The 22,290-nt window shown below is 39.9% G+C and overlaps 1 protein-coding gene across 5 annotated transcripts in view; it reads right to left on the bottom strand.

Annotated features, from left to right (window-relative positions):
* PTPDC1 (protein tyrosine phosphatase domain containing 1) overlaps positions 1-22,099 on the bottom strand; it is a 55,966-nt gene extending 33,867 nt beyond the window's left edge. For all 5 annotated transcript variants that reach the window (XM_037797140.1, XM_037797139.1, XM_037797138.1 and 2 more), the window contains exon 1: positions 21,460-22,099. In XM_037797140.1, the coding sequence (XP_037653068.1) occupies positions 21,460-21,477 (18 nt within the window). In that variant the 5' untranslated portion in view covers positions 21,478-22,099. The remainder of the gene's footprint in view (positions 1-21,459) is intronic.
* Between the last annotated feature and the right edge of the window lie 191 nt (positions 22,100-22,290).

A 22,290-nucleotide genomic window follows, 5' to 3' on the forward strand; every position in this document is an offset into this window, starting at 1 on the left:
ACACAAAGAATGTTCTACTCCATAAAAGTCACTTCTTACAAGAGACTGGGTTCTGAGATGGACTGAGGAGTCTTAGCTCACTACTTTCCCTACCATCTTCCAAATACATGGTATTCTGCCAAACATACATGTGTGATTTTTAGAGAGAAATTTGGGGGTTGCATTAACAGTGCCTGGGAAGTCAGAAATGGTATGAACTCTCATAGCGCTGGCTCTCTAACTCTGACATGCTTCAGAATCACTGTGGATGCTTGTGTAATTCCTCGGCCCCACCCTCAGAAAGTCTGAGCGTATCTGCTGAGGAGTGTCACACTGCATTCCCAGCTACAGTTCAGGTAATTCTGATGTAGGAGGCTCTCTGTCCACACTCAGAGAAGTACTGTAAATAGGGTCAGAGTCTAGACAGCAATCGTGGTAGAATTTGAGGTTTAAGAACGCAAGCACACGAGGAAGACCAAATACATGAGTGAACCCATGACAGTGATATTATAACACACTTATATAAGCTTATTACATGTCAGGCACTGTTCGAAGTGCTTCATATACATTAACTCACTTAATCTTCACCACAAAACCATGAGGTTCCCCATTTTACTGATGCGGAAATCAAGGCAAAGAGAGATCAAGCAGTGTGCCTACAACTATGGCTATTAAGTGGTGGAGCTGGGGTGAGAATTCACACAATTTGGCTCCAGAGCTTTTTGCTCTTAACCACTGCAGACACAACGTCTCAACAGCAAAAGACCCTACACTACATAGAAGGAAGGTCATTATTATTCTGTACTTTCAAAACCAACTTCACTGAATTCTGCACCATTTATTTCCATTTATAATCACTTTATTTGCAGGGAACTTTTCTCCCAATCCATGGCAAGATTTTCCGATCCGTTTCGCTTTGTGTGGATATACATATGGATCCTTCTTTCAGATCTTCACTCACTGCATCCCAAAGATAAGGGTCAAGAGCACAGCCCTTTACACATTTTAGCCTCCTCCCACCTAGAAGAAGCCGGAACGCAGCTGCTCTAAGCGTAAGATTAGGAGCTCCAAACATTTTCAGTACAATAGTCCACGCTTACTAGCTTTGCGACGACAGGCACATTTGTCAACATCTGAGTCCCCGCACCCATCCTACCAGGGCGCTGTAAAGACGACTGAGAGCCTGGACACATGCCCCATGCTGTGCCTGGCACCCTGCATGATTTGTTTTCAATATAGCAGCCAAAGGGATCCTGTAAAACTTCAGTGGGGTCATGCCACTTCTGCTCAAAACCCTCCCGGACAGCCTAGGTAAAATCTCACCTTGCCCCCTTCCTGGTTTAATTTTTCTCCATAGGAGTTATGAAGAAAAGACATCTATCACGTTATATAAGTTACTTATTTATCTTGTTTACTGTCTCCCCCACTAGAATGTAAGCACCATGAAGTAATAGATTTTTGTCTGCTTTTTCAATTCCAAAGCCTACAAAGGTGTTCCATAAATAGTTGTTGAATGAATACATGAATAAGCATTCAATATAAGGTAGCTATCACCACCACCTCCATCATTTAATCTCTCTGAATCTCAGCTGTTTCATCTGTAAAACCGGATTAGGAACTACGCCTTAACTTTCTCAGGGTTAAGAGCATATAAATCACGTGACAGTACTATGCAAATACAAGGAATGGAATTATCCTTATTTAAGTTTTCCAGATCACATTAACATCTCCAACTTCTTGCCGATCATCAACGTAACAGCTTTGTCCTCTTTCTAATTCCCGGAGGGATGGATCTGTTTTCTTTTCAGCCAAATATGCATGACAACAATAACTTCAACCCTCAGCCCAAATATTTTCTCTTTTAGGATAACTTCCCTAATGCCACTAATTACAAATCTAGTATAATATCAATTACACATCTTCTTGCATGCCCTCATCATGTAGGGCTGAGTGAAGACTTACCTAGGTATACGTGGCTCAGGTGCTATAAAATCAGGCCTCAATACAAAATATCTTATCCTGAAAGAATTAAAACACTCCTTAGCATTCCTCATGTACCAAAACAAAATAAAAACAGATTTCTTTTAAACTGAAATGTCCTCAGCTCTGAATCTGCAACCTCAGAAAAAATAAAACAATGACAGAACTATATAAAAACACTTTTTCACCCACAGATGCACGCAGGCAACATTTTAAAAATATCATAACTTTTTTTCAGACCCCTCTAACCTTGCTAACATTAGTCCTCAGAGGGGACTGAGGACCACCCTCATAGTACCTTATGTCTGGAGGTAAGCTACTAAGTTTCACTGGTTTCTGTGATCTCACACCTTAAACGCACCTTAGGGAAGGTTCCAAGCCTCTAAGGAGACCAGCTACAGAACAGAGAAAAAAACAACACTACAGCAGGATCCCCACTGTTTCATCATTCAAAGAAATATGTTGTTGATTCAGATTTCTTTAGCAAACATCTTATAATAAATCAGATGGGGTAAAATGTTAACTGGTGAGGCTGGTGCTTCTAACCCAGGTTTCCGTACTCTGTCCTTTTCCACAACACCCACACTTGACTAATTATTCCTACAGGTTTCAACAAAGCTTAAGTCAACTCACCCAAGAGGCCAGCAATTCCTAATTCAACACAAACAAGAATCACCTAGAGGGCTTGCTAAACAAACCAGACTGCAGGGCCCCACTCGCAGAGCTTCTGCTCCAGCAGGCCTGGGGTAGGGCCAGGAATCTGCCTTCAAACCACTTTCCAGGTGATGCTGATTTTTTGAGAACTTCTGCATTAGGTAAACAGTTTGTATTTATCTAACAATAGGTATTCATATATAGGTTAGTGGTGAATGGTTCTGTCTAGCTGTCAAACATTAAAAAGCTTCTTTTACAGTTCCTGAGCCAATCTTAACGAAATCATGAGCTACCTTATTAAGAAGGCCTAGCTCACCAACCAGATCTAGAAAGAGCCTCCTATTCTTGGGTGAGAACTGGACACTAACATTCCAACCAAATTCTGTTTTAAACCAAACATATCATACGGAGTCAGGACACTGCTATGTAGGCATGATCAAGAACAAGATTCGCTATGGAGCTCCACAGAGTGGCCTCTATACTGTTTTAGACTCTATAATTTGGCTTCCAGACCAATAGCTTTATTATCTGAATATTCCTTGTAATAAATACATAGGTAATATGGATATACCATTATGTTCATCTTTACACACATTTTTGACATATATTGTTAACAAATTTTTTTCAAGCAATAATTTCAGCCAGTTCAACATGAAAAACTTAAAATACTGGGTAAGCAGAAATTGTAATTCACTTTACCATTCCTATTTATTTACAGATAAGATATTCTACCTCTTCAATTCCCAAACTATTTTTCATTTAAGAATATTGGTTATTCTGTGAGTCATATTTCAAGGGCTTGCCAAGGATGGGTTTATTTAAAACATAGGCAAGTGTGTGGCCCGTTGGATTTCATAACAAGTAGATCAGACCCTCCATGGCAAGGCACCTAGTATTTCTAGGTGCCCACAGAGTAGCCCCCCTTCCTCCTAAGACTCCAGAGGAAAAATGTTAAGGAAATTTAAGAAGGAGTAAGCCCCTAAGAGCAAGGAGCAAGAGAGGGTTACCAGAGGACTAGATACTCAACAAGCCCTTGAAAGACGGAAAGCAGACGGACATGAAAGGGTCAGTGGAACTGACTGGCCCAGAGAAGGACCACAAAGAGACTCGCCACGAGGAAACCACTGGGGAGGGAGAGGCTGTCTCCCTGGCTGCTTGGCATGAGCTGGCAGGGAGGCAAGCTGGAACTGGACTAAAGCAGAGTCACCTCCCTAAGGAACAGCAGTGCCTGGACAGCCCCATCCACTCCCCCGTGTTTCCAGTCAGGGCAACTGCTATCAGGCACTTCCTTTCAAGCGAAACACTGTACGCCCTTTCCACAAAGAATATGAACAAGCTGGTCAGGAAAAGCTGGGCCTTCCATGTGCTGCTAGCACTCCAGAGAGAAGCCCTTGTTCCAGCAGGGATGGACGGCACCAGCCCAAGGCCAGGCGCCCACAGCAGACCCTGCCAGTCGGCTCCCCATGCGCTCTCACGGAGCCTCAGACCTGCTGGGGAGGCCCACCTGCACAAGGCAGCCATAGAATAATCAGCCCGCGCCCTCCTCCTTAAACGTGAACACACGGTCTAAGCAGCATGACTAAAGATTGAGAATCAGACGCGTGAAAATAAAGGTATTACCAAGAGCAAACAATGGATCCTGGGAGTAGCACCAGGACACAGAAAAGACACTGACAATCATTCTAACTAGTCAATTCAAAGGGCTGTGAAAAAATACTAAGAATAGCATGCCATCAAACAGCTACTATCAAAAAGCTACAAAGCAATCTTAGAAGTTAAATACATGATTGCTATGATTAAAAAAATTCCACAGAAGGGGTAGAAGAGAAAGTTGAAGAAATTCCCTAACACAATATATAAAAGGAGAGACAATAAAAGGTCACAGAGTATTAGTAAAGGAGACTGAGCATTTGTCCAAAAAGAAATCCAGAAATGAGGTAGAAAAAAGTGTCAGGAAATAAATTACCAAAGAAAGAAAAGAAAATGTCCCAAAAGTAACAAGAGAAAGCCTTCAGAATAAAAAGGGCCATCATCCATCTAGCAAGATAAAACAAGAGAAACACCTATATACACATTCTTGTAAAACTTCAAACTACTAAAAATAAAAATTATATTACACTTTTCTAGACAAACAGAATCAGATGGTATCAGACTTTTCAAGGGCAAAACTGATGCTAGATTATGACAAGCCAAACCCTTCAATATTCTGATGGACGCTGTCAATCAAGTATTGTGACAGAATACAGAAGCTATAAAAACAAACCAAATGAAATCCAGCAAGGATATAGTAGATATGACCAACACAATCACCAACGGGATCTAACTGACTTATGCAGAATACTCCATCCAACAACAGAATAAACTTTTTTTTTTTCCTCACACCAATAGAATATTCACCAAGAGAGACCATATCCTGGGCCATCAAACAAAGTTCAAAAGATTTTAAAGAATTAAAATCATACAAAGTATGTTCTCTGACCATAATATAATCAATCTAGAGATCAGTAATAGAAAGACACAGGGATGTTCTGTACAAACAATTAGAAATTAAACAACACACATAAATAATGTGTGCATCAAAGAGGAAGACTGAAAGGAACAAAATACATACAACTGAATGAAAATGAGAAAACAAGATATCAAAATATATGGGAGAAAGGGAAATAACTTTTGAAATGGCAGAGTGAGGAGCTCAGTGAACTCTCTCTCTCTAAAACAACAAAAGCATGGTCAAAACAACTAAAATCAACCATTTCTCTATTTGGGAAATTAATCAAAGCCAGAAAATGAACTGAAAACCTGTCTACTGAGAAAAACCACTAAAACTCGAAGCTCAGTGAATTCCAAGTAGAATAAATTCAAAGGGATCTACAACCAAGAGACATGATGGTCATATTATCAAAAGTCAAAGACAAAGAGAAAATCTTGAGAGCAGCAAGAGAAAAATAACTTATCACGTAAAAAGGATCTCACATCAGGAAAGATGGAAGTTAGAAGACAGAAGTTTGAGATGAAATTTTGAGATGAAATCTTCAAAGTGTCTAAAGCAATAGATGGTCAACCAAGAATTCTATATCCAACCAAACTCTTTTTCAAAAAAGGAGAAATTAAGACATCTCCAGATAAACAAAATCTGAATCTGTTGCTAGCAGATCTGCTCTACGACAGATAGCAAAGGGAGCCCTTCCGGTGGAAATGAAAGGACAGGAGATGGTAACTCGTCTGCACGAAGAAGTAAAGAGCACCAGAAAAGGAAATACTGTGAAAATATGTATGAATGTATTTTTATTGTGACTCTAGTCTTCACCTATTTTAAAAGAAATAATTATACAGATGAGTTGATAAGCTTATAATGTATAAATATTTAATTTGTATTATATGACAATAACAGCAGAAAGGAGGGAGAGGAGAAAGGTTTTTGTGTGCTACGGACATAATATTTCTAGGCATGTATGTGCGCACTAACCACAGAGTGACAAAGTACGAGACAAGAACTGAGAGAACTGAAAGGAGAAACAGACACATTCACTATCATAGTTAGAGGCTTCAACTCCGTCTCTCACGCAGCAGAAATTCAGTAAGGGTGGAGACGACCTGAACAGTACTAGCAGTCAACGCGATCTAACCGATGTTGACAGAAAACCCCATCCAACAACGTAAGTGCACATGGACAATTCACCAAGGTAGACCACCACATTCTGGGTTATAAAACACACTAACAAATGTAAAAGAACAGAAATCATACAAAGAATGCTCTCAGAGCACAACTGAACTAAAATAGAACTCAATAACAGAAAGATGGCTGGACAATTCCAAATATCTGGAAATTAAACAACACACTTCTAAATAACACGTGAGTTAGGTCTCAAGAGAAATTTAAAAATATTTTAGCTAAGTAAAAATGAAAAACAACTTATCAAAATTTATAGTATGCAGCTAAAATAGTGCCTAGAGAGCAATTTATAGTATTAAATGCATATATTAGAAAAGAAGAATGTTCTAAAATCAATGACCTAAGCTTCCACCTTAGGAAACTAGAGAAAGAATAGCAACTTAAACCTAAAGCAAGCAGGTTGAAGGAAACAATAAATATCAGAACAGAAACTGAAGAAATTGGAAATAGGAAAACAATAGAGACAATAAACGAAACCAAAAGCTGGAAAGACTAATAAAACTATTTTACCAATGTACGGCATAATCTCACTGAAGGTGATGGGGAAGAGGTGTGGTAAACTTTGGAAATGACTGAAACTGTGAGGCAAAAAGGAACTGTACACAAGCACTGACTCTAACTGGTAACGGTGTTTCACTGGGGGTCCTGATGAACAGGTCTCACCCCGCTGTACAAGTATACTGGAACTGAATAAATAAGAAAAAAGACGGTGAGTGGTGGGAGTCAGGTTTCTCACGGTTATAGCAGAAGGGGGAAGGCTGGAATGAAGCACATAGTACTGCACGTTGAGAGGGAAGAGACAGGGTGACCAGGGGCTCCCGTGAACAACAGTCCGATTCAATCCAAGTCGAGCCCCTCCTAGGCATCAAGAACCACGAGAGACATAGGGTACACAAACAAATGAACTAGTCCCTGCCCCTCCCGTGAAAGGATGAGAGAACACGGGCCTTCCACCCAGAGAGGACCTGGAGAAGTCAGGTGAACACGTCCAAATACACGAAGGACTGCTGTGTGGGAAAGGGATCAGACTTGTCCAAGCTGAACTGGGCGCAACGGGCAGCACGGGCCAGTGGTGAAGCTACGTTAGGCTCTTTTCCCCAAATGCCCAGCACAAAAGGATGCAGGCTGACAAAACCAACACGTCTCACCATTATGCTACAAAAGCATATTACTTCCAGTCTACATGGTGATAAAACACCTAGGAAAGTTAGTTTTTGAAAAAGTATAAAATTTTAAAAGTTCAAAACTTAATCTGAAAAAAATAAGTTTGATTTTATCTCTGCCTTCACTTATTTGAGGGATTTTGAAGTTTGATTTGTTTATCATAGAGGTCTACCCCTGAGCCAACTAATAAAAGCTCAGGAGACAGATTTGGAAGGTACAAGCTAAAACTAATTGCTTTAGAACCTCTTTATAGCAATTTAAACCACTAAAGCCATTTGCACTTTAAAAATCCACAAATAATTAGTAGAGCTCTGTGTACCCTGTTCTTTTTTTTTTTGAACCAGTTTGTAATTGTGTTCCCCCTCCCCAGGTTGATTTTATTTATTTATTTATTTATTAAATATACATTTTTTTTACTGACATTGTTCAGATACCATACAACTATCCAAAGATCCAAAGTGTACAATCAGTTGCCCACGGTACCACCATACAGCTGTGCATCCATCAACACAATTTTTTTTTTCAATTTTTAGAACATTTTCACTACTCCAGAAAAGAAATAAAGACAAAAAAAAGGAAACTCAGATCCTCCCATACCCCTAACCACGCCCCCCCTCCATTATTGAGTCATAGTTTTGGTATAGTACATTTGTTACTGTTGATAAAAGAATGTTAAAATACTACTAACTAGTATATAGTTTGCAATAGGTATATATTTTTCCTCTATATGCCTCCCCTATTATTAACCTCTAGTTATAGTGACATACATTTGTTCTAGTTCGTGAGAAAGATTTCTAATATTTGTATAGTTAATCACGGACACTGTCCACCACAAGATTCACTGTTTTATACATTCCCATCTTTTAACCTCCAACTTTCCTTTTGGTGACTCTGAGCTTACCCTTTCCAGAACATTCACACACCTTTTAGCACTGTTAGTTATTCTCATTACATGCTACCATCACCGCTGTCCATTTCCAAATATTTAGGTTCACCATATTTGAACACTCTGCTCTTAATAAGCAACGACTCCCCATTCTTTAGCCTCATTCTGTATCCTGGTAACTTATATTTCATGTCTATCAATTTATATATTGTAATTAGTTCATATCAGTGAGACCCTACAATATTTGCCTTTATATATGTTTTATTTCACTCAATATAGTGCCCTCAAGGTTTCTTCATCAAACCATTTCTTTTAAGATGGTTTTGTTCAAACACTATATATTCCATCCTAAGTAAACAATCATTGGTTCCCCGTATAGTCACGTATTTATGTATTGAGCACCATCGCCACTCTCTATATAAGGACATTTCTTCCACAAAGAGAGAGGAAGAGTCAAAGAAGGCAGAGAGGCAAAAGAAAAAGGCAAGAGAAAGAGAGAAAAACAAACAAACAAAAAAAACTTGATAGCTGGAAAGTGACAAAAGGAAAGACAGCATTAACTTCAAGCAGAATAAAGAGTCAGACAACATCTCCAATGCCAGGAGTCCCATACCCTTCCCCTATTCCCCACCCCCCCCATATGCATTTAGCTTTGGTATATTGCTTTTGTTACATTAAAGGAAGCATAATACAATGTTTCCATTAATTCTAGCCTCTAGTTTGCATTGATTGTATTTTCCCCCCAATCCCACCCTATTTTCAACACCTTGCAATGTTGACATTCATTTGTTCTACCTCATGTGAAAACATATTTGTACCTTTTATTGCAATCGTTGAGCACCCTAGGTTTCCCTGAGTTACACAGTCCCAGTCTCTAACGTTCGTCTTTTGTTCTGATGTCCCACATATCCCAGCCTTCCTCTTTCAACCATATTCACAGTCATCTTTGTTCAGCGTACTTACATTGCTGTGCTATTTTCCAAACCTCTCACTCCTGTCTTTTCCTTTCTGTTTGCGGCGCTTCCTTTAGTGTTTCCTGTAGAGCAGGTATCTTGTTCACAAACTCTGTCATTGTCTGTTTGTCAGAGAATATTTTAAGCTCTCCCTCATATCTGAAGGATAGTTTTGCCGGATATAGGATTCTTGGTTGGTGGTTTTTCTCTTTCAGTATCTTAAATATATCACCCCACTTCCTTCTTGCCTCCACGGTTTCTATTGAGAAATCCACACATAGTCTTATCAAGCTTCCTCTGTATGTGATAGGTCGTTTCTCTCTTGCTGCTTTCAGGATTCTCTCTTTATCTTTGATGTTTGATAATCTGATTGTTAAGTTTCTTGGCACAGGCCTATTCAGATCTATTCTGTTTGGGGTATGCTACACTTCTTGGATCCGTAATTCTATGTCTTTCATAAGAGATGGGAAATTTTCATTGGTTATTTCCTCTATTATTGCTTCTGCCCCTCTTCCCTTCTCTTCTCTTTCTGGGACACCAATGACACATAAATTCTTGCTTTTCGTTTTGTCTTTAAGTTCCTGGAAATGTTGCTCGTATTTTTCCATTCTTTTCTCTATCTGTTCTTTTGTGTGTAGGCTTTCAGGTGCCTTGTTCCCCAGTTCCTGAGTGTTTTCTTCTGCCTCTTGAGATCTGCTGTTGTATGTTTCCAGTGTGTCTTTCATCTCTTATGTTGTGCGTTTCATTTCCATAGATTCTGCCAGTTAGTTTTTCGAACTTTCAATTTCTACCTTATGAACGTCCTGTGTTTTCATTATATGGTTCAGCTCTTTTGCTGTATCTTCCCTAAACTTTTCGAATTCAGTTATTGTTAGTTGTTTCAATTCCTGCATCACAGCTGAAGTGCAAGTTTGTTCTCCTGACCGGGCCATAACCTCATTTTTCTTGGTGTAGTTTTTTGTTGTCTAGGCATGCTTTCCTTGGTTACCCCAATGGGGCCTCCCCAGACCAGAATGGGCTCAGGTCCCAGAAGGAAGAAATATTCAGTATCCGGTTTCCCTGAGAGTGTATCTTAGAAAATTGGTACACCCTCTGATGCCTCCAGTCACTGTGCTTTTCTGCCCAACAGGTGGCACCTGTTAGCCTATAATTCTTGACTGGTGTAAGGAGACGTGGCTCTTTTTCCCCAAGTTCTGAATGAAAGGCAGGTAATAGAGCTGGGCCCCACCCCTTTCCTCTTAGAGAAGATAGACACCCTAAGCAGAGGTCATTAGCATTTCAATGGTCTCTTTCTGCCTGTGCTATACCCTTGTCTGGGTCACAGAACTGGGAACTGAAAATGGCTGAGGCTTTCTACATCGAGTCGAAAAAGGAACAGAGTCCCCTTCAGAGCTAGTCCGAGGTGACCCTCCGGCTCTCCAGGGTCAGTCGTCACCCAAAGCCTCTGTCTGCTTGTTGGGGATTCGTACCTTGTAGTGAGCAGTTCACACTCGCTAATTAAAACCCCAGTTGGAGCTCAGCTGAGCTATATTCACTTGCTGGAAGAAAGCTTCTCTCTGGCACCACCAGGCTTTGTAGCTCGGGCTGTGGGGGGAGGGGTCTCCCGATTTGGATCCGCAGTTTTTACTTACAGATATTGTGCTGTGATCTCGGGCATTCCTCCCAATTCAGGTTGGTGTATGATGAGTGGACGGTCACGTTTGTCCCCCCGCAGTTATTCTGAATTATTTACTAGTTGTTTCTGTTTTTTTTTCAATTATTACAGGGGGACTACTTAGCTACCACTCCTCTCTATGCTGCCATCTTAGATCGAGAGCTGTGTACTCTGTTTTGAAGTATCCAACCATTTGTGTGAGAAGAGGAAAATCATCTAAATGAGAACACTTTTCTCATGTGTACCAGGGAATGCACACAACTAATCTCAGAGAGAAGAAAACCTCCCCTGCGGCCTTGCTTATCATGTGTGTTTTCAGTGACCTTCTGCCCAAAGGGAGGAGAACACTGAACTAGAGTTTTATTCTGCACAGTATTTTACTGAGAAAATTAAAGCAGGCTGAGTTGGAGCATGCCAGGACCTTTGCAAAATGGGCTTAGAATGGAGGAAGATGAGGAGATCAGTCAGCAAAGGGGGCTGGAAAAAACAACTCAGGTATGGGGTAGAAAGGAACAGGTTAGAGTTCAAAAGGACACGGTAAAATTAGGCTTGTTCAAGTCAGTCATAAAATAATGAAGTGCCACAAACATAATAAGTGTTTAAGAAATGACAGCAATGATGATAGTGACTACTATAAATTATCCAGATAAGTACTGACAGCATTTAGGAAGAACTAAGTCTGCAGGGGACTTCAAGGGAGGAGTTGGGAAAAATGTAGCTGACGTTAGTTGTAGTACATTATTTCAGCAACATATTAAAATATTAAAAATTAATTTAAGACATTATCAAGAAAGCGAAAAGACAACCTACAGAACGGGAGAAAGTTGCAATTCATATATCTGGTAAGTGTTTAATATCCAAAATATATGAAGAATACCTACAACTCAACAACAAAAAGACAATCAACCCAATTAAAAAATGGGCAAAGGACTTCAATAGACATTTCCTAAAGAATATATGCAAATGGCCAAAAAGCACATGAAAAAAAAAATTCAACATCATTAGTCATTAAGGAAAAGAAAATCAAAGTCACAATGAGATACCACTTCACGCTTGCTAGGATGGCTATTACTTTAAATCAGAAAATGAAAAGTGTTGGTGAGGATGCAGAGAAATTGGAACCCTTGTACACATGGTGGGAATGTAAAATGGTACAGCCACTGTGGAAACAGTTTGGTGGTTCCTCAAAGAGTTAAACACACAATTACCATATGACCCAGGAATCTACTTCTAGGTATAGACCCCAAAGAATTGAAAACAGGGACTTGAACAGGTACTTGTACACCAGTGTTCAATGGAAGCATTATTCACAACAGACAAAAGGCTGAAACAAAACAACGAAATGTCCATCAACATTTGAATGGATGAACAAAATGTGATATATACCCACAATGTTATAATATCCAGCCATAAAAAGGAATGAAGTTCTGACACAGGCCACAACATGGATGAATCTTGAAAACATTACACTAAGTGAAAAATCAGACAAAAAGGGGCAAACGTATGATTCCACTGGTATGAAATATATGGAATAACCAAATATGTAGGCAGAAAGTAGATTAGAGGTTCCCAGAGGACGGGGAAGGGTAGAATGGGGAGCATGTTTCATGGGTAGTTTCTGTTTGGTGGGATGAAGAAGTCCCGGTAATAGATGTTGGTGACGATAGCACAACATTGTGAATGTAATTAACACCACTGAAGCATATACTTAAAAATAGTTAAAACAGGAAATTTTGTGTTTTTTATATATATGTTACCACAATACAATTGGTAAAAATTTTAATTTAAAATGACAAAGCATTTCTGTAATTTAAATGAAGCCAAACACAAACCTGCATGCAGTATGTAAAAATAAACATGCAGAGAAAAAGGACTTGAAAGAGATAGACCAAAATGCTAATGATGGGATTCTGTTGACTTATTTTTCTTTATTCCTTTCTACATTTTCCCTTACAAGTTATTTTATTTCTTATTTGTTATTATTACTTACATAATTAAAACAAACTTAAAAAATCAGTTTACTCATACCTTTTCCTGATGACACATGATAGTAGCCCAGATGTTTACAGATATCCGTGGAAGTCAATTTGGGATTAAAAATCTGCTGTGTTTTATACACAGTGTGGATAAAATAAATCTGATCTCAAAATAGGAATTTAAGCTCATCGATTCATGGAATAAGGGCAAAATAAATACTCAACGTATACATATTCAATTCAAATAACAATGGTCAAACAACATGAGAGCTGCCACTTTATATGACCATTATAAACAGAATCTACCGTAGATTAAGAAAAAGAAAGATAAATTAGATTATAAACTAATGGAATATTAACAGTGGTGGGATTGTAAGTGGTTTTTTTTTCTTTTTGGTTTATTGGTACTTTCTAAATTTTTTATATTCAGTGTTTTATACACTGAGTTACTTAGTTTCAAAAGACTCTATAGTTTCACTGGTTACTATTATACACGCTGTCAGGTATTTACTTTCATGCTACATTTAAAAATACGTACCTAGGCAAAGATACTACAAAAAAAGAAAATTATAGACCAATTTCTTTAATGAATATAGATGCAAAAATCCTTAACAAAATATTCGCAAATCGAATCCAGCAGCACATTAAAAGAATTATACACCACGACCAGGTGGGATTTATTCCAGGTATGCAAGGCTGGTTCAACACAAGAAAATCAATTAATGTAATACACCACATCAATAAATCAAAGCAGAAGAACCACATGATCATCTCGATTGATGCAGAAAAGGCATTTGACAAAATTCAACATCCTTTCCTGATGAAAACACTTCAAAGGATAGGAATAGAAGGGAACTTTTTCAACATGATAAAGGCAATATATGAAAAACCCACAGCTAACATCACACTCAATGGGGAGAGACTGAAAGCTTTTCCTCTAAGAACAGGAACAAGACAGGGATGCCCACTATCACCATTGCTATTCAACATTGTGCTGGAAGTTCTAGCTAGAGCAATTAGGCAAGAAAAAGAAATAAAAGGCATCCAAATTGGAGAGGAAGAAGTAAAACTTTCACTATTTGCAGATGACATGATTCTATATGTAGGAAATCTGGAAAAATCTACAGCAAAGCTACTACAACTAGTCAATGAATACAGCAAAGTAGCAGGCTACAAGATCAACATGCAAAAATCTGTAGTGTTCCTATACACAAGTAATGTGCAACAAGAGGAGGAAATCAAGAAAAAAATCCCATTTACAATAGCAACCAAAAGAATCAAGTATTTAGGAATAAACTTAACCAAGGACACAAAAGACCTTTACATCGAAAACTATAAGAAACTGCTAAAAGAAATTGAACAAGACCTGAAAAAATGGAAGAACATACCATGTTCATGGATTGGAAGACTAAATATAGTTAAGATGGCAATTTTACCTAAACTGATTTACAGATTCAATGCAATACCAATTCAAATCCCAACAACTTACTTTACAGAAATAGAAAAACCAATAACTAAATTTATTTGGAAGGGTAAGGTGCCCCGAATAGCCAAAAATGTCTTGAGAAAGAGGAATGAAGTGGGAGGTCTCACACTACCTGACTTTGAAGCATATTACAAAGCTACAGTGCTCAAAACAGCATGGTACTGGCATAAGGACAGATATACTGATCAATGGAATCGAATTGAGTGTTCAGAAGTAGACCCTCACATCTATGGACAACTGATCTTTGATAAGGCAGTGAAGCCGAAGCAACTGGGAAAGAGCAGCCTGTTCAATAAATGGTGTTTGGAGAACTGGATATCCATTTCCAAAAGAATGAAAGAGGATGTCCATCTCACACCTTATTCCAAAATTAACTCAAAGTGGATCAAAGACCTAAACATTAGCACCAAGACCATAAAACTCTTAGAAGAAAATGTAGGGCAGTATCTTAGAGATCTTGTGAAAGGAGGTGGTTTCTTAGACCTCACACCCAAGGCACGAGCAACCAAAGAACAAATAGACAAATGGGATCTCCTCAAAATTAAACACTTTTGTACATCAAAGGACTTTGTCAGAAAAGTCAAAAGGCAACCTACACAATGGGAGATGATATTTGGAAACCACATATCAGATAAGGGTTTAATATCCCGAATATATAAAGCAATCCTGCATCTCAATAACAGAAAGACAAACAATCCAATTAAAAAATGGGCAAAAGACATGAACAGACATTTTTCTGAAGAGGAAATACAAATGGCTCAAAAGCATATGAAAAATGCTCAACTTCACTGGCTATTAAGGAAATGCAAATCAAAACCACAATGAGATATCATCTCACACCTACCAGAATGGCCATTATCCAAAAAACAGAAAATGACAAGTGCTGGAGAGGATGTGGAGAAAGAGGCACACTTATTCATTGTTGGTGGGAATGTAGAATGGTGCAACCACTCTGGAAGACAGTATGGAGGTTCCTCAGGAAGCTAAATATAGATTTGCCATATGACCCAGCTATTCTATTGCTGGGTATATACTCAGAGGAACTGAAACTTAAGACACAGACAGACATTTGTAAACCAATGTTTATTGCAGCATTATTCACAATTGCCAAGAGATGGAAACAGCCCAAATGTCCATCAAAGGACGAGTGGATAAACAAACTGTGGTATATACACATGATGGAATATTATGCAGCTTTAAGACAGAACAATGACATGGATCATGTAATAATGTGGCTGAACCTTGAGGACATTATGTTGAGTGAAGTTAGCCAGAAACAAAAGGACAGATTCTGTATGGTCTCACTAATATGAACAGATATTAATGAACAAACTTTGGGAGTTAAAAGCTGACAAACAGGCGACCAGGAGATAGAAAGAGGGCAGAGATCAGCCATTTGATGCTGAAGGACTACAGAATGTTTAGGATTGATCGCATAGATCCAGAAATAGATAGCATAATGCTGTGTGATGGTAGCACGGTATTGCAAGTACACTGAACAAAGATGTCTGTGAGTAAAGCTGAAAGAGGTGGGATAGGAGAATGTATGACACCAGAGGTAACGATAGATGATAAAGACTGGGACTGTATAACGTGGCAAAAACTGGAGTGGCCAATGACTGTTACTAAATATACAAATATAAAAATGTTTTTGCATGTGGGAAAGCAAATGAATGTCAACCATGTAGAAATTTGAAAAAGGGATGGTATTCAGGAAAAAACATAATCAAAGCAAACTGGAGTCTATGGTCAACAGTAACATTGTAATATACCTCCATTAAATGTAACAAAGGCAATATGCCATTGCTAAATGTATATGAGAAAGGGATATAGGGGAGTAATATGGGATTCTTGGTAGTGGTTTATTTGCTGTCCTTAGTAGTATATTGTATTGTATGACATGTTATTTTTCTTTTTAACATTTTTTCTTATTGCTAAAAAAACAAAAAAAAAAACAAAAAACAATTTTTCTTGTAGTAATCAGTATGTTCAAATGCTGATTGTAGTGATAAATGTACAACTTTATGATGATACCATGAACAACTGATTGTACACTGTGGATAAATGTATGGTATGTGAATATAAGTCTATAAAATTGTAGGAAAATATATATATAGGAGTAAAAGTGTTGGAGAAAACATGGTGAGAGCAATGATGCCTCACCAATATGGACTAACTACAATGTGTAAACTCAGAATTGAATCTTAGAACATAGCCTAACGTGGACACGATAATTGTAATAGTACCTAGATTGTAAGCTCTTACAGCAGTTAACTCTATCCCTGAATTGTAAGGCCTATCTCTAAACTTTGAGATGCTGATCCCCTAGCGTATGTTGTCACAAACATTGGGACTGGTGGTTTGATGTGCTGAGCCCTTGAGCATGGGACCTTGCCCTTATGAAGCTCATTACCACAAAGGAGAGTCTAAAGTTGTATGTAATGGTGCCTAAGAGTCTCCCCCTGAGTACCTCTTTGTTGCTCATATGTGGCCCTCTCTCTCTCTAACTGAGCCATCTTGACAGGTGAACTCGCTGCCCTCCCCCCTACGTGGGACCCGACTCCCAGGGGTGTAAATCTCCCTGGCAATGCAGAGTATGACTCCCGGGGATGAATGCAGACCCGGCATCGTGGGACTGAGAGTATCTTCTTGACCAAAAGGGGGATGCAAAATGAGACGAAATGGTTTCAGTGGCTGAGAGATTCCAAATGGAGTCGAGAGGTCACTCTGGTGGACATTCTTATGCACTATATAGATAACACCTCTTAGGCTTTAATGTATTGGAATAGCTAGAAGTAAATACCTGACACTACCAAACTCCAACCCAGCAGCCTGGACTCCTGAAGACAATTATATAATAATGTAGATTACAAGGGGTGACAGTGTGATTTTGAAGACCTTGTGGATCACACCCCCTTTATCTAGTGTATGGATGAGTGGAGGAATGGGGATAAAAACTAAAGGACAAATGGGGTGGGATGGGGGGATGATTTGGGTGTTTTTTTTTTTCACTTTTATTTTTTATTCTTGTTCTGGTTCTTTCTGATGTAAGGAAAATGTTCATAGATAGATTGTGGTGATGAACGCATAACTATGTTATCATACTGTGGACAGTGGATTGCACATCATGGATGATTGTATGATGTGTGAATGTATTTCAATAAAACTGAATTAAAAAAAAAAAATTATGATGACCATCTGCCTTCCAGTTTGTTAATGCAGAACCAATCTGTGAAATATGCTCCTCATTACTGAAACAATAATAATGCGGAGTGTTGTCTCAGTTGTGTTTATTTGATTGTTGCATCTTAAAGAGACTTTTATGCTTCAGGACCATGTTGTAAAAAAGTTTCATAATATTCTGAACCAATCCTGGCTATTTCCTACATCCCATATTGCTCATATTGTTTTATATTCTCTGTATATATTCATAAATTCTACCATAAGAAAAAAAAAAAAAAAAACGTACCTAACATTGTTTTAAATATCTGATATAAACAATCTGTGGCTTGAGTCACTTGTATACAATTTCTTAGAGACTATAAAGACACAATGAAGACAAAAATATTGAGTATTTTTACAACAGGAAAACGGACAATTTAATAGTCAAATAGATTTGTACAGGTCATTAATAAAAGGAAAAATGGAATTTGCAAGTTGGGCCATTTTGTTTGGAATATAAAAACTAAAAGCCTCAATATCTATTACTCAAGTTTAAACATATTTTTTCAGGTGCCCTTACTTTCCTACAATTCTGAGGGAGAATTCTAGCCTATGCTCTTACCTTCCCACATTACCACAGATCCTCCCAACTCCACTCTTTGGCAACAGCAGCAATAAAATAAAGAATAAAAACTCCGAAGGGTTGGCTGGAAAGGTTTAACCTACTTATCATATATTATTAGGTTAAAAAATACAATCTACAAAATAGAACACAGAGCATGATCTCATTTTCATGAAAGAAATACACATATATAGTGTATGTAGAAAAAAGACTGGAAGAATAAATGTTATTTTAGAAAGACAATACACATTACACAGCAAATGTCTTGGGAAACAGAATTGGGAATAGAATAAAATAAAAATACAGCCTCAATACTAAAAGGCAACTTAAATTGCTGAAATAGGATAATCAGGAAAATGGAGAAAATGTAAATTCTCTAGAATCTTTTCCACCAGAACTGAATTAGTCTTTAAGGTGTAAAAATAAGGTATCTAGAAATTGACTCTACAAAGGCGTTATTTTAAATGAGAAAACATTTCCACTAGTGGCTAAGATTACAAGGCCCTTCCTTAAAATACAGGAATTTGCTTCTGAATCCTACAGCAAATCCATTTAAGACACAGTAAATACCTGAAATTTTTTGATGAAAGAATGCCCGGAGTTCATATATAGGGCTAAGTAACTTTTGTTTTTTTTTAAGGATAGACTGCTTGTGGTGTCAGCCCAAAACAAATGGTGCCGTCTGACATATAACGAGCAGAAATGACTATTGGAGATCAAAAGGACATGTCTTTGTTTTCTTGAGGTAACTCTCCGTGCCTTCTCCCAACCATCCGCCACCTGCAGTGCCAGCAACCTGTGCTGGTGCAGAGGTTGACACATTCACCAGCACCCAGAAAGAACAGAGGAAATGTCCTTTCAGAGCAGCTAAAATCAGGCCAGGTGATGGTCTTGCAGAAGAACCTGCCCCTGAAAAGGTTACAGATTAAAATTGTAAGGTTTGCCATCCACCAGGAAAATGTTACGTTTGAAACCATGAAGAAATGGTAATTTGTCCAAATACTTTACTAACTAGATAGCCCAGAAACACATGATTAATAAACTGAGAAAATGCTAGAGTGGAATCCCTTTTAAAAATAAGCTTCTTTTTTTCATGCAGGTGTTAGCAGTTAGGAAGGGAATTTTGAATTTTCATCACTGCAAATACTCACTTGCATAAGTCACAGTTTCATTAAAAATCTAACCTGTTCAATTTGCTGTGATTGGATTGATCACTGTTTGATCAACTAGAAACATTAAAAAATACAATTTCTAAATCATGTCTAAGGTTACTTAGTTATTTTTTCTTTAATAACCAAATGCCTTAGGCCTGCTTTTTTTGGAGGGTCAGAATAGCATAGAAGGAAGCTCATAAAAAAAAAAAGGCAAAGCAAAACTGTCAGCACTTCTCAAAATGAGAACTGCCGCACAGTGCCAGGTGCTGTCTCATAAACCCTGACTTCCTCCTAACAAAGGTTTCCTCCCCACATCTGGAAGGTTACCTGTCTGGAAGAGGGAGTGGAATCTCTGCTTGGGAAGTAAACTCAGTTCCTTGGATACGACCCCATCAGGACACTGGGATTGGGTGGGAAATTAGACGGGAACAGTTGTTCTCCAAATGGTCCCTGGACCACCAGAATGGAAATCACACAGGGAGTTTGTTAAAATGCAGATTTTTCAGGCTCCGCAACAGATACTGAATTCACATATCTGGTGAGGGCAGCGGTGGGGTTTGCATTTTTAAAAGATCTCAAGGTAGAGTTCCTGTGTACAAAGACCTCTGGACACTGCTGGACTGGAAGCTGGGAGACAACATGACGGGTGGATGGTTTTGGAGCCACACAGACTTGGATTATCAGTTCTTCCACTTAAGAAGAACTTAAGTTCTTTTCTGTGACTGTGGACAAGTCACCCAAAGCTTGAGCCTCAGTTTTCTCATCTATAAAATGGAATGACTCTTTCAGGATCATTTTGGAGAGCAAATGACATTAATGCATGTGTCCGGGTGTGTGAGTGTGTGTGTGAATGTGCGTGCACTGGCTAAAGTGCCTGGCACACAGCTTTTATGTTAGATGATCTCTCAGGTCCCTTCCTGCTCTCAGATTCTATGAATATTAATTTGTTTTAAAACTTTAACACATCCAACCATCACAGGATAATCTGCTCATTTCCTAAAACAGGTTTCTCAACCTTTTTTCCATTAACCCTTCCCTCCCAAGAACCCTTTTAAGACATTTTCTTTCCTAATCACCCGCCCCCTCCAGGAAATGTTAACGCCACAGATATAACTACATATCTGTCTATGTACTATGGTTCTTTGGAGGACCACAAGCCTTTTGTCCCCCAAGAACCAATTTCTGCTTTCTCAGGCGATATCATCATGTTGAGAATGCATGTCCTAGAGAGAAGTGACTGAGACAAACTCGCATCATTAATTAGCGGCACAATTAGGTCTCAATCAGAGGTCCCAAGCCAGCAGTCTGGAGTCAGCCTACAAACGTTTTTTATTTGGCTCCCCCTGTATTTGATTTTCTTTTTTTAATTAGTTGCCAACATTTAAAAATCAAGAGATTTCATGTAAAAATCTAGATTTTTCAACATCTCATGAAAAATCAGTTCAGAACACCCTGAGCCTGCATGCCTCGCAACAATCAGCTGCAGCTGAGGGGTGGCTTCAGACAGGCTTCTCCCCAGTTCCCTCACTGCCACCTGGCTCCACTAGGCATTTAAGTGTGTGAACCTTAAACCCAAATCTTTCTCACGAAAGCTCCTCACCTCAGTAATTTACCTTTTTTTTTTGGTTGGTTGGTTTCAGCAATTTACCTTTAAGCATGTACCTTAAATAACTAGATGTTTCAAAAACATTTTTTTAAAGCCTTAGAGAATGGGGAGCTGATGCTCAATTTGTGCAGAATATGTAATAAGGTTGACTGTAAATGTTGGAAATGTTTAGAAGTGACCAGAGTGCTTCATAGTGAGTGTAACTAAGTGATAATATGTGGGTGCCACTGTGGTTGAAAGGGAAAGATTAGGGTCGCATGTATGTCATTAACAGGAAAGGGACCGTACAACATCGTGAACCCTCTTCAGGGAGAAAATGTTCCAGAATTGACTGTGGTAATGCCTGCACAACTCTGTAAATACACCAGAAGACACTGATTGCACACTTTAGATGGATTGCATGATGCGAATTTATCTCAACAAATTGCTTTAAAAAATAAACATTAAAAAATTTTTTTAGAAAAAAAGTCTTAAAATTATAGTTTATCAAGTTAATTACAAATTCCTAACCTTTTTCTTGCTCTGCATTTAGAAATCCTTTATAATTCCTCCACTGGCACGGGCTTTAGTTACTCTTGCAGGGAACAAAACGGTCCCGTCTCCCGCTCATTCTTCCAGAGGAAGCGACAAAGGCACCTGCACGGGGCAGACTGAGTGCGCCACCCGGGAGGCTGCTGGGCACTCTCCCGCTGTCCCCACCGGACCCGAGGCCAGGCTGCGGAGGAGCTGTCCTTGCTGATCTGTCCGCGCGCGCCTCGGCCGCGCCAAGCGCCAGAGCACGGGTCCAGTGAGCTGTCCACGGTGGCGACACCGGGCCCCGGACCAGGCCCCGAGGCCGGGGCGGGAGGACCCCGGGGGACCCTGGGCCCTTCCTCCCGCGGCGTTCCGTTCCCTCGCCCGCCCTGCGCGTCCTCGCATTGGCGCAGGCGGCCCGCGGCGGGGGTAAACTGAGGCCTCAGGGGCGGGGCGGTACGCAAGCGGGGACCCGCAGAGGCCCTTCCCGCCCGGCCCCGGGGGAAAGGGGTCGCGCCGCCTCGGAGGCCGCGCCCGGCCCCGGCCGACTCCCTGCGGCAGCCCGCGACCCACCGGCCCGCCCCACCTCACCTCCGCGAGGCGCACCGCGCGGCCCCCGCGCCGGGTTGACCGCCGGCCACACCGCCCCAGGCCCAGCAGGGGCCCGCGCGCCACTCACCGCCCACGCCAGGCGCCCCCGGCGCCCCCGCCGCCGCCGACGGGTCTCCACGACCCCGCCCGCACGGGCAGCCCCGCGCCAATCGGAGATGCGCGCCGCCGCACGTGACCCGCGCCGGCCAATGGCGGCCCGACGCGGGGCTGCGTGAC

This window comes from Choloepus didactylus, chromosome 10, assembly GCF_015220235.1.
Source record: "Choloepus didactylus isolate mChoDid1 chromosome 10, mChoDid1.pri, whole genome shotgun sequence".
Taxonomy (NCBI): domain Eukaryota; kingdom Metazoa; phylum Chordata; class Mammalia; order Pilosa; family Megalonychidae; genus Choloepus; species Choloepus didactylus.